We start from the raw sequence: 14113 nt of genomic DNA on the forward strand, positions 1-14113 counted from the left end.
ATCCTCTGCACAATTTGTTTTTGCACTCAACTTGGCAAACTTGGGTACACTACAGTCGGTTCGCTCTTCCAGATCGTTAATGTATATCGTGAACAGTTGCACCTACCCCTGTGGCACACCACTCACAGCTGATTGCCAACCAGAGAAACAGCCTTGTATCCCAGCTCTCTACTTTCTGTTGGTTTACCAATTCTCTCTCCATGCTAATACAGAAATTTGAATTCATGCATTCAGAAATCTGATGGCAGAAGGGACGAATCTGTTCCCAAATTGCTGAGTCTGGGTCTTTATCCTCTCGTACCTTCTCCCTGGTGGTAGTAATAAGAAGACATGTCCCAGATGGTGAAGGCCCTTAGTAATGGATGTTGACTTCTTAAAGATTACGGCCTTGATGGTAGGAGGGTTGTGCCCATGATGAAGTTGGCTGAATCTACAACCCTTGTGATCTTGTACCTTCATTGGGTCCTTCGTACCAGCTGTGAAGCTGGACTTGACTGAGCTGGACAAAAATGGTTCATCTAGCCAATCAAGTTAAAGAGTCTTTAATAAGGTACTCAGCTCCAGTCAGGTTAATTGTAAAAAGCATTCCATCATGGTCCGTAAAGTATTATCTTGAGGACCTACTGTTGCAAATTCCTTTGTGCACAGATGTATTGTGTGTTTAGGAACTGTACTTTTACACATTGAGCTATTGAAAAGCTTTCTTTTCCTTTGAGTGCTTCACCACTGAGGATTCACCTGGTATACAGATGGAGGGGTAGGGTTGCCGTGGGTTCTGAGAGTTGGCATGACATTTTTTTCGAGGGAGGTGTTGGGTTCTTGACATTTGGGCTAGTACGTGGGAGGAATGGGGCTGCGGGTTCCGGTCAGTTACTTAAAAGCAGGTCTGGATGGGACCATCACAGTCGGATCCCCATTGGTAAAACAGCCTGTGAAGTCCTGTTTATGCATGTCATCCGCAGGCCCCATTTGTGTGGACAGAAATCACAGCAGTGGCATTGAGGGACACATTGTGCGATGTTGAAGCCACTGTGCTTGTCCAACTGTGCCATCACATCAGGCACGTGGAGTCTGGAAGGAAAATCATGCGTATTGTTGTAAGCTCTTTAACCACAGCCTTTTCGTAGAAATTGTATGATGCAGCTTACGTAAATGTATTAAATGACTAAAATTCACAAAATATAAAGCAGAAAATGTAAGTTTGAATATATTGTTCATTGTAACACATGGACCCAAAGAGAAGTAAATAAACAGTAGAGAAAGATAGGGAGAGGAACATAATAATAAAATAAAAAAGGAAAAGGTAAAAGTGAATCTTTATAAATAACTACAATCTGAAGAATAAGATTGCACAATGGTAATTTTGTACCGCCAGAACATTTTTGGCAATGTTATTTTTTAAAAAATCACTTGCATCGGAAAGGAGAGGTTTCAATTTTTCCGGTATGTAACTGGGCAAATAATAATGTTTCAAGGCCACAGCTTCAAGAATGCTGCCGTCTCTCATGAAGTGAAACTTGTTCAACTCCTTGACTTTTGCATTGAATTGCATATGCATAGGTACTGTATGGCCATATGTACTATGGCCTCAGATATGTATGGTACATTGAAGTATTTCAAGTCCATGTGGCATATAGAGACTTCTTAGATTTCCTATTACAAAAGCACCAGGAGATACTGTAAATATTGAGTACCACATCTCCTCCTTTTTCCCTCATTAATATTCTATACAGACACTGGTTCCAGCTGGCTCTCCAGGTGAGGGTTGATTCACACTAGGCTGTGAATATAAACAGATGATAAGTCTAACAGTCAGAGATGAATGCATCATACTTTCCAAGCCAGATGTAGGAATAATATTCAGTGTGAAATAGAAGATCTAAGATGTTGATGGTATTATTCAAAATAAACAGATAGATAACCGTGTTTTGAACTGTGGCAAACTATTGGACTTGGAATTTTTCATAGAATGTGATCATTCAAAATTTGATATACAAAATTATGAGGGGTATAGATAGGGAAAATGCGAGTACGCTTTTTCCGCTAAGGTTCGGTGAGATTAAAACTAGAAGTCATGGGTTAAGGGTGAAAGGGGAACATGACAGGGAACTTCTTCAGTCAGAGGGTGGAAAGGCCTGCCAGCAGAATTGATGGATGTGGGTTGTATTTCAACATTTAAGAGAAATTTGGGTAAGTACATACATGGATGGGAGGAGTATAGAGGGCTATGGTTTGGGTGCAGGTGATGGGACTAGGGAGAATAATAGTTCGGCATGGACTAGATGGGATGAATGGCCTGTTTTTGTGCTGTAGTGTTCTGTGATTCTATGACTATAACTTATACCCCTGAACTGAGGAGGCAGATAAGGTCCTTGTTTGTTTGTGGACCTTGGAGTCACATATAGGCCAGAGTGAGTAAGGAAAAGCAATATTGCAATTCAGAAAGTGCACTGTGAATACTTCAGTGCATTGTATTCCTCCCGATGGAGAGGAGTGATGGCAAGAGATGGATTCATAAATTAAAGAATCAGAGGTGTTATCGTGAACATTTGTAAATGGAATGTTTGTAAATCAAGCAATTGCTCTTAATAAACAAATGCAGTGTTCAGAACTTCTAACTCTTAAGTACTGGATCCTTTTTCTTATCACCCAGTCCAAGTCATCGCTTCTGCTGTGCGAATCTTAGATCAATCTATCAATACTCAACCAGCTGATGCTCATGCTTGGTCTTCTGTTAAAGTAACCTTGGTGCGCCTGTTGTGGGTTGTTTCAAGAAACTCCATGCTGCACTTTCTCAGGCTCTCTGGTGTTGATCAAATCATTGGGAAATGGAAGTCGCTTCACTAGAAGGTCACTGTTTTGGGTGTGTTTCTTTACCTCTGACCCATTAGATGCAGTAAAAATCAACACATTCTCAGAGGAGGTAGCTACCTGGGGATTTTAACCAGTTTTTGAGTTACCCAAGGAAATTGAACTGCACAGAGAGAACACTTTAATAAAATTGGCACAGGAATTTTCCCAGTTGGAATGGAGTAGGTATCATTATTGGCCCATGTGACTTGAAGCAATCCATAATTTGGTCACAGTGTTAGTGAATCTGTGGAAGAGTCTGGTTTGAAAGCAGTAATTGTTTTTGCTGATTTATTGGTTATCTGCGTTCGGGCCTGTTCAGAACCCAATGGATGAATGATGAGGATGTTAACACTTCAATTCAGTTGCATCTAAGTTCTGAAATTTGCATAATCTCTTGAAAAAGAGTCCTTGCCTGAGATTGAGATTGTGTTTTAAAATATAAGTTTTGCTATCAGTCAATTAATGTTTTGCTTATAAGTTAAGACTTCTGTAGTTGAAGGTTATATTTGGATTGCAACCCTAAGCAATTCAGTATGGACTTGCTGTTTAGCACCTTTTTGAAATTAGATTTTTGTACAGAACTAAAAACAGTTTGCCCTTCATTTCTCTGGAGTCTGGAAGTTACTTGTTATTGAAGGGTGGAATCTTGACTCTCCTATGGAAAACCCTTATCCAGTTTTGTCTTGTAGTATCCATCAGGAACAGAGTGTCTTGTCAGAAAGAGTTAAAGAGGTAAATCAAAACACAGTGGATGCTGGTTAACTGGGACACATCGAGACCAGTACAATTTGACCCAATTAAGTGGCTGACCCAATTAGCCAAAATTTTGTGGAAATAGTTAAAAAGATATGAAAAAGACCAACCACTTTAAATTAAATACAGAACAAATTACAACATTACCAATACGCCTGGTGGCTGTCTGTCATATCAGATGATGACAGGAAATCTGCGCAAGAGAGTTTTTAAAGTGGAAAAGCCATTGCAGAGTTGCACTCGCTTGACCTCAGATGCCGGGTCCAATGGTATGAGTAGTCATCACAACTGGGGACTTCCTTGGTTACAAGAGGATGACTCTGACATTTTCTGCGCCTCGCCACGGAACATTGCAAAACTGCCTTCCCGGCCATTGGATCTCACTGTAGATTTCATGCCGGAGCTGACTTCACACGCTAGGACAGGCACGTCCCGATCTCACTGGGATACGAGACCTGCCGGCTACCCTCACCTGGTTTAGCCAACCTGTCAAAGTGTGCACCGGGTGGATGTGGCCGCTGTTGCATGCAAACAGTTACTTTGAGCCACAGGAGAGGACTGCGTATGTGGTGGAGTCCAGAGATAACATTCAAGATGATTATTGATACAGTCAACAAGCTTCTAACTTGTTGAAGTAGAGAAATTGCTTCATTTTCACTCCCAGCCGCTTCTGGCATCTCCATGCCTGAATATTTGAAACTGCAGTGAGCAAAACAGTTCTAAATTGTCTTATTGCTTATTTCCCTCCAACTATCAGTAACAAAAATCACTGCTTTTTGAACACACATGCACACCACTAATGCTATTTAAAAATTGTTCACTTTAAGCATGGTGTAGTGTCTATCAGCCACACAAGTGCATGTGACTGGTGCTAGTTAAAAACTGTTTAACTAGTTAAAAAGTCTCCTGTTCCAATTAAGCGGCATAGCTGATGCCCCAATAAACTGGAATTCACTATATTCCTTTAAGACACAAAAACTCAACAGGAAATGTGTCCTGATTGAGCGCAGAGTATCCCAAATAAATGAAGTGAACCCTGACTATTTTCTCAATAAGTTTTGTTCATTAAGGGTTGTCCCAAATAAGTGTCTGCCCTGATTAACCTACGGCCCAATTACCTGGCATCCACTGTATAAGAAGAGACCCAACAGACTGAGCATGAGATGAAATAAATTTGCTTTTCTTCAGCTGCTTCTCAGGTGAATTGGGATGAAGATGTTTTTAGCCAATTTGAAAATAAAATGTAAATTCCTACCTGTTGTAATTGTTACTTTGGAGTCCATTACTGTGAGTAACAGCACAGAGTATCGTGCACCCCTCCCTTCTATTTAAAATGCTTTTGATATTCAGTTTGTGAGGCAAAACGTTGCCAACATTTTGGAAATAAAATACCTGCGGCAACGTCTCAGTGATCATTTCCCCAGGAAGGAACTTCATTAATCCCCTGGCTTTAAATGCTGCACTTTGAAACAATTAGATAGTTGTATCAAATTTTATATTTAGACATCTAATAAATTGTTTACATCCTGGAAAGGTATTTTATTTGCATAAATTCTGGGTTGATTCTTGCATAATTTCCAACTGCTTTTGACACAGTCGGTCAGTAATTCCTTCTGCTAAAACATGAAGGAGTGTAAAACATCTGAAGATTGGTAGGTGGAATTTAAGGACTAGTTAATTAATAAATTAAAGTGTTTAACAGGATAAGACTTGGTTTATTAGCTGGCAACAATACCTTTAGTGAAATCCACACCTTATATGTATCTGATGATAGAATTCCTGTTCTAAGCTGGTCTGACCTGGTTTGACAGTAACTTTATTCTGTGCATTTCCTTTGAAGCTTGGTTACATCAGGCTCTGTCATTAGTTCTTCCTGGTGTCAAATATGGCTTCTGCAGGAGGCCTTGGATGTCATGAGGCAATCCGTCCGTGGCGGTCAATTTGATTTATAGTTGTAAGGCTGTAACCCTGGTTGGTGCAAATGCTCTCAATAAAGTATGGAAGCAGTACGATGCTTAGGTTTCTGGGCAGTCCCTTTGTATCGAGGATGATTTTATTTCCACTCCAGTTTTGTGGGTTCTGTGGTGGCTCAGGAAGCCGATGGCAGAAACAGAAGACTTTTCCACAGGTGAAGCAGGTGGTGATTTGTGAGGCGTGTTGGGTGATTTTTTTTGAGGGTGGAGGGACACTCCTTCTGTAAGGTCACTGTGTCCTTCTGATACATGACTGCAAGGTTCTCTGTATCTTCACAAATACTTCTTCTCCACTTCAAGGTCAAGGGTCAGAGGTTCTCAAGAATTTGTGGGGACTTTGTATTTCTCCAAGGAGGCTTTCAGCACACACTTGAATCATTTTCTGTATTGGCCTGGCAATCTCTCTGTGTTGCAGAGCGCAGAATAGAGCATTTGTTTTGGGAGGCTGGTGTAGGACATGGGAATGGTGTAGCCTGCCCACACTGGTGCGTTCTGAGTTTGTGCCTCACAGGCCAGAACATAAAGGTAAAAATGCACTTATTTTTTTTAAAAAAGCTGGCTACCTACTGTTTCCATGAGCCCTCCATTCCAATTCCATACAGCTGAATTAAAAAGACAAGAAAAAAGTATTGTTTCTTTGTTTAACCAGCCCACTCTGAAAGCTGGAACCCTTAAACTAACAACTATATTTTCTCTTCAAAAATATTTTGGAAAAAGGTCTTCAGTTTCTGCTTTCAAAGGGAGGCCATGAAGTAACGAAACATGACAGAAGTGGGGCCATTTCTGTAGCTGGGATAAACCTTTAAATTTATGATATAGTTTGTAAACTAATTTAAGTAACTCAGCAGGGAAGTGCTTAGCTGACTGATGGAGTAATTGGTCTCAGAACTGCAAAGGTTTGTGTTTCATATATAAATGCATTGGTTATGTTTTACAACTATTGTGTAGATTGCTTAAAGCAGGCAATCAAGAAAATATTGTTTGACCATAAAATTAATTGGTATGTTATAAAATATTTCATGAAGGATCAGACCACCAAAACTCCTTATTTAAATATTATCTGAACTCATTGGAAGTATCAGTTGCAACATTTTGAACTGACTACAATGTTTTGCAAGTCAAGGCGTTGTTTTAAATTGCCTTGGTTCAGACAAGGTTTTAAAAAAAAGTATAATTTCACATTGGCAGACACGTAAAACATGTAAAATGAAGTGGACCAAAAATGCATTTAGTGTGGGGTTTTGTGTTTTGTTTATAAAGTAATCATTTGGATTTATGTTGAATTATCATTATTAAGATGAAACTACTTCAGTACTATAGTTTCCAAAACTTTTTTTTCCCCCTTTGTTCCCAGGAAAACGGTTACAAGAGTGGATCTGTGTCATCTTGTGTGTGTGTTTGGTGGCCATCAGCTTCCTGTGCCTGATGCTGCACTTTTCCACGGATCACGGTTTCAAATTAGTAATAGCCATTCGTAAGTATTGTGCATGCTTTGTTGATCTCACATTGTGTACCAATCAGTTGAGCAGATTATTACTGGTAAATTGGAGGAGATGGTGTGAATGAATGCTGGATTTGCACTGGCTCAAGATTCAGGATTGTTTATTGCCATTGTTCAGTACACAAGTTTAAAGGAGAATAACAAAATACTCCAGATCCGATGCAGCATTAAAAATGCAATAAATACAAATACATAGAATTAGCTTATATAGGTACACAGACATAAAGTGGACATCAGAAGTCTCTGTTGCTCTGATAGGTAGTGGTGGTGGTTGGGGTGGGGTGTGGTGAGTCTTAAAAGCCAGGTTACCTTTGCAGCTTTTTGGCATCTTTCTCCCCATTATAAATGGGAATCTCTGATCATTTTTCTGCATTTATGGCTGTGGATTTGCACAGAGGACTACAACATACGATGCTACAAAAGTGGCATTGGTGTCTGTGCTAATCTGTAGCTGGATTTTCAGCAAAATTGTGCTGATCCCTTTTCACTGGTAATCAGAACCTTCAGAATTTTAGGTGTTGCTCCTTTTGAAACCAACATATCTTAACAATTAGATGCATTTGACCTTTTTTCTGGGTAGAAAAAGCACAGGTACTATCATACTGCAGTTTTAACGGTACGAATAAATGATAATCCAAACAATCAACTCATTCTCAACAAGTTATTTTGCGGGTCTTCAGCGTTTCCCAACAAGAAACCCCAAAATTTAAACTCTTCTTTGAAACAAGAATATTTCCATTCACATCCAATCCTCCTGTTCTTTTCTGATGTGGGATTGCAAACAATTGGATGAGGGTGCCGAAGAAACCAATCTCTAAATGTTAAAACACTTAAATTTTTTCATGAAATGTCTGGAACACTTAAGAAAATGAGAGGTGCATTTCAAAATGAATCAGAATCAGATTTATTATCACTGGCATGTGACGTGAAATTTGTTAACTTATGTATCACTGTCGTACTGCCAGGGATAGTGATAGAGGCAGATACATTGGGAACATTTAAAAATCTCTTAGATAGACAAATGGATGAATGAAAAGTGTGGGACTATAGGGAGAGAAGGGTTAGGTTTATTTTAGGTTAAAGGATCGATACAATATCGTGTGCTGAAAGGCCTGTTCTGTTCTATGTTCTCTCTAAGTGTGCATGGTTTACACCTTGTTATGATAACAACAGTGAATATAGTAAGAACCAGCCTGACTGTAGAGTGACTAAGAAACTGTATTTCATTTCACAGTTTATATCGGGCCTTGTTAGTGGGATTCTGAAAGCTCACTGTTAGTGACGCTGTGTCCTAATCGCTCTTCCAGTGTCGGTTCTCTATCACCTTCTTCCTAGATGGTGTGAGCATTGAAATATTTACACTTAAAATAAATTCTGAATCAGATATGCAGTCCAAACTTTAAGGTGGAAGGAAGGTTGATTTTTCTGCCCAATCTACTCCTGACACTGTCAATTTTCCAAAATGTCTGTTTTCAAAAAGCCAGTTCTGGAGCACTGACACTGAAATGAATTAAAAGTAGCTCTTGATCCTTAACTAGTGGATGTACATACCCTTTACCAACAGATTTATACATTGTCCTGCCTGTACCTTGCTATCCAGTATATATTTTATATTTTGTACAAAGTACATACTGCTGTCTTGAGAGGCAGGGTCCTGCCTGGGTTCAGTCCTGGCATGAGTTGCTGTATGTGTGGAGTTTGCATTTCTCTCGGCATCTTCATAGGTTTCCTTTGGATCTGCCAGTTTTTTCCCACATCCCAAAGGTGGGCACATTACTAGTTTAATTGGGCAATGTAATGCCTCCAGGGAGTCAGTGGGAGCAGAATTTTGTTGGGGAGAATAAAATGGATTCAGTAAATGGTGTAAATGGGCTATTTGTGGCCTGTTTTCGGTTGACAAGGCCTTGATAGGCTGTCCTTGGTCAGCAAGACCTTGGTGGGCTGTCCTTGGTCGGCAAGACCTTGGTGAGCTGTCCTTGGTTGGCATGCCCTTGGTGGGCTGTCCTTGGTTGGCAAGGCCTTGGTGGGCTGTCCTTGGTCGGCAAGACCTTGGTGGGCTGTCCTTGGTCGGCAAGGCCTTGGTGGGACGTCCTTGGTCGGCATGCCCTTAGTGGGTCATCCTGAGCTCTATGACCTTATGTGGCTAATGTAAAACTGATAATTCAGGACTTGGGTTGTATGACAGTAGCTGTTTTTGTTTCCCGCAGTATTGGTTGTTTTTCCCATTAATACCCTGACACATTTTAACTTGCTCTTTCTAGATAAATACACACCTATAATAAATAGCATGATAAATTTTCCCGTGAACCCAATAATTTTAAAGGTAGTATAGCAAGCTGGGCACTGGTCATTTTAAAGGGAATGTGGGTAATGGAGCCCTGGTGAGTTTTTGGGAGTATGGGAACTGGATTCCTGGTCAAAGGGAACATGGAAATGGGCTGAAGCGACTTTAAAGGGAGCATAGGAAACCAAACTGTGGTTAGATTAATAGGAGTGCAGGAACTGGACTTCAATGCTGCACTCCATTTTAAAATTACAAATGAGTAGATAAAGATTGCACAACCACTGAGATGAAAAGAAGCACAGCAAATATCATTTGATGAGTCAGATGACACGCCTTTTGGGATTTTGAAATAGTCAGAATATAGATTATCAGAGTTTTAGTGTATTTCTTCAATTTGTATTTTACTAAACTACATGAAGGGTTTGACTGAAGTAGCATGATGGGTTTTGGCAGTACCCTGGAAGGGACGGGTTCACAATGTTGCCATGAAGTTTCAGTTTAACCAGCTAAGAATGATAACCTCCCTTAACTGTATACTGGAATGAGTGCAGTAGGAGCTGTTCTCCGGGGAATACCGGAGAAGGTAACTGGTGCAGTAGTGTCTAAATCATAATTACCTCGCACTGGCACACTGATCATCTGTGGAATTCACCATTTAATAGACTGCCTTCACGTTTGAAGTAATTGCATCTCTGTGTTATTGTGTCCAATGTGGAGGTGTTTAGATATGAAGCATCTGTAAAAATGCCAATCATTTTTTTGTAATTTAAAATAATATCTTTCATGAGACAGGGACCAGGTTGGCCGAGAGTTATTGTGAAATACTGAAGTAACACAATAAATAATTATCTTTAAATGACGATTGTATAATGCATGTTGAGCATTCTATTGGATTGCCGCAGCTTCTAACTTTTCTTGAACATGGGAACATATCATAGAGGTGCGTATTCCTCCTCTTTTCCCTGCTTCAGGTGTGAACTAATTATTACTGACGATGATTGCTGCACTAGTTAGTTTCACCAGTCAGGGACAATTTTTGGAGAGTTGCTCCCATACAATTGCTGACTTCAGTTTGGTATCACAAACTGGAGAGGGGCTGTTTTAGTTAGATGGTCTAAAATTCCATTGCAGCATTCTGGAATGGTTCTTCTCAACTTGTCTTAGAAATGATTTATCCTCAGTACCAGCGATGTCTTTTCAAATCCTCTAAATGACATTTTGCAGAGTTACTTAAAAATACTGTAAACCAGAGCTATAAATTTGATCACATCATACACAATGTACATTGTGACCAAGGTGCTCATGTTATAAATGGTGTACTGTACAGTCAGATGTCTGAAACAAACAGCATATCATGCAACTTACGGTCTGTTATAAACAATGTCCTGACAGTAATATTCTCATTCTCAAAATGTTATACTGCTTGCCTCATGATGTAAGTCTTACGTTGGGTACACAATCTTATGTGGTGGATACATCCCGGTCCACCTCAGGCAAAGTCCTCCCCACCATTGAGCACAGCTACAAGGAGCAGTGCCACAAGAAAGCAGCATCCATCATCAATGACTTGTTACTATCTCTTTGCACTACTGCCTTTGGGAAGGAGCTACAGGTGCCTTAGGTCCCAGCGTCAAGAACGGTTATTACCCTTCCACCATCAGGCGCCAGAGCCAGCGCAGAGAACTTCACTCGACCCCAACGCTGAACTGTTCCCACAATTTATTGTCTCACTTTCAAAGACTCTACAACTCTTGTTCTCAGTATTATCTATCTATTTATTTACTTATTTTGTGTCTGCACAGTTTTCTTTTGCACATTGGTTGTTTGACAGCATTTGAGAGTAGCTTTTCATTAACTTGATTGTATTTCTTTTTCCACTGTGAATTCCTGCAAGAAAATGAATCTCAGGGTAGTATATGGTGACCTGTTTTAAGAATAAATTTACTTTGAAGAATTCCCATTCCTGTTCTCAAAGGTGTACAGTTTAACACCCCGCTCAACTTATTGTCCCTTTTCCACTTATCACCTCCCAGCCCAGTCTATACCTTCACTTATCATTTCTAACTCCTGTGGCTACCCACACACTCTTCCACTGGGTCTGCTGGGCCCTCCCCTACTCTTCCCATCTGCCACTATCCTTAGTAAATTACTAAAAAGGATAATTTTTGTCACATATACAAAGGTAGAGTGAAAAAACTGTCTTGCATCCTGTCCGTACAAATCAATTTAATACAACTGGAGATTGAAAAGGCATATAAAAAGGGGAAATGTTACAATTTTCATGGAGAATTTCAATATGCAGGTAAATTGGGAAAGATCAGGTTGGTGCTGGATCCCAATAGAAGGAATTTATAGAATGCCTATGTGATGGGTTTTAGAGCAGCTTGTGGTTTAACGCACTGTGGAAAAGGCAATTCTGGATTGGGTGTTGAGTAATAAATCAGATTTGATTAGGGAGCTTAAGGTAAGGGAACCTTTAAGGTAAAGGGGTAGTGACCATTATATAATAGAATTCACCCTGCAGTTTGAGAGGGAGAAGCTAAAACTAGATATATCAGTATTACAGTGGGGTAAAGGGAACTACAGAGGCATGAAGGAGGCGCTGGTCAAATTTGATTGGTGGGGACACTAGCAGAAATTATGTCAGTACAGCAATGGTTGGAGTTTCTGAGAGCAATTGGGAAGGTGCAGGATAGATTGATCCCAAAGAAGAAATATTCTAAAGGGAGAATGAGGCAACCCTGCCTGACAAGGGAAGTCAAGGATCATAAAAACGTAAGCGGGCATGTAATATAGCAAAAATTTCTGGGAAGCTAAAGGATTGGGAAGCTTTACAAAACCACCAGAAAGCAACTAAAAAGGCAATAAGGAGAGAGAAAATGAAACATGAAAATAAATAGACAATAATATAAAAGAGGATACAAACCTTTTTTCACAGTGTAAAAGAGAGGTGAGGATAGAAATCTGGTCACTGGAAAATGATGCTGGAGAGGTAGTAATGGGGACAAAGGCTTGGGGTCAAACTCAATGAGTATTTTGCATCAGTCTTCACTGTGGAAAACACTAGCAGTGTGCCAGAAATTCAAGAGTGTCATGGGACAGAAGTGAGTGTAGTTGCTATTACTAAGGAGAAGGTATTTGGGAAGCTGAAAGGTCTGAAGGTGTGTCACTTGGACCAGATTGACTATATCCTAAGCTTCTGAAAGAGGTAGCTGAAGAAATTGTGGAGACATGAGTAATGATCTTTCAAGAATCACTGGAGTGGTTCCAGAGGACTGGAAAATTGCAAATGTCACAGCACTCTTTAAGTAGAGAGGAAGGCAAAAGACCGGAAATTATAGGCCAGTTAGCTTGACATCGGATGTTGGGATCGATTATTAAGGGTGAGGTTTCCGGGTGCTTGGGGGCACATAATAAAATAGCCCAAAGTCAGCATGGCTTCCTTAAAGGAAAATCTTGCCTGACAAATCTGTTGGAATCCTTTGAGGAAATAACAGGCAGGATAGACAAAGGAGATTCAGTGGTGTTGTTTACTCGGATTCTCATGATGCTTTTGACAAGGTGCTGCACATGAGGCTGCTAAGCAAGATCCCTTGGGAAAGATATTAGCATGGATTGAAGATTGTTTGGCTGGCAGGAAGCAAAGAGTAGGAATAAAGCGGGGGGGGGGGCCTTCAGGCTGACTGCAAATGAATAATGGTGTTCTGTTGGGGTTGGTGTGGGACTGATTCTTATCACATTTAGATGATGTCAGTGATTTAGACGATGGAATTGATGGTTTTGTGGCCAAGTTTGCAGACAATACAAAGACAGGTGGAGGGGCAGGGATCTGCTGAAGGACTTAGATCAGGAGAATGGGTAGATGGAAATGCAGTGTAGGGACGTGCATGGTGAAGCACTTTGGCAGAAGGCATAAAAGCATTTTCTAAACGGAGAGCAAATTCAGAAATCAGAGATGCAAAGGGACTTGGGAGTCCTCATCGAGGATTCCCTAAAGGTTTAAAGTTCAAAGTACATTTATTATCAAAGGTATACTATATATAACCTTGAGATTCCACTTCCTTACAGTCAACTACCAAACAAAGAAACACAGTAGAGCCCATTAAAGAAGACCATCAAATACCCAATGTGTAGAAAAGTAAACAAATGATGTAAACAATAAAAGTAAACAAGTAACATTCAGAATTGAAGTTCATGAAAGTGAGTCTACAGTCATGAAGCCTTCACAGCTGATCCAGGAGCTGGTTAGTTGCCTCAGTTCAGTGCAGATATGAGTAAACCTCGTGGAGCAGTGAGTTCAACACTGGCCTGTTCCTGGCCTCCAGCCCCCAAACCCTGACCTTTTCAATGTGGCCCGGCACATAATTCAGCTAAACAGCTGGTTGTTCTGCGCCGCTGGACTTGGACCGTGCCGCTTCGATACGCCCTTGGGCCCCGAAAATGCGCCTTGTTTTAGCCCGTACCTGGCTCTTCCAGTTCGTCCTGGCGCGTACGTTGGTGAAACATCCACCTGTTCCTCACCCTCGGGCTCGGGTCCCACCGCCCTGATTTGGCCAGCGCACACCATGCTGTGGCAGTCCTGCACCTTCGAGACTTCAGTTCACTCCGCAAAAATACCAGGTCATACAGCAGTCGTAAGTTCAACTTCAAAAGGGAGGTTACAGGCTATAGATTGCAATGATTGTTTTCGAGAACAAGTGTGATTAATAATGTAGTTAATATTGTGTTTGCTGCCAGCAAGTCATTGCT

General features: G+C 40.6%; 1 protein-coding gene across 2 annotated transcripts in view; it reads left to right on the forward strand.

The window, feature by feature from the left end:
* LOC140740668 (plasmanylethanolamine desaturase 1) overlaps positions 1-14113 on the forward strand; it is a 153877-nt gene that overhangs the window by 23153 nt on the left and 116611 nt on the right. For both annotated transcript variants that reach the window (XM_073070060.1, XM_073070061.1), the window contains exon 2: positions 6934-7053. In XM_073070060.1, the coding sequence (XP_072926161.1) occupies positions 6934-7053 (120 nt within the window). The remainder of the gene's footprint in view (positions 1-6933; positions 7054-14113) is intronic.

The sequence above is a fragment of the Hemitrygon akajei genome, chromosome 17 (assembly GCF_048418815.1).
Source record: "Hemitrygon akajei chromosome 17, sHemAka1.3, whole genome shotgun sequence".
Taxonomy (NCBI): Eukaryota; Metazoa; Chordata; class Chondrichthyes; order Myliobatiformes; family Dasyatidae; genus Hemitrygon; species Hemitrygon akajei.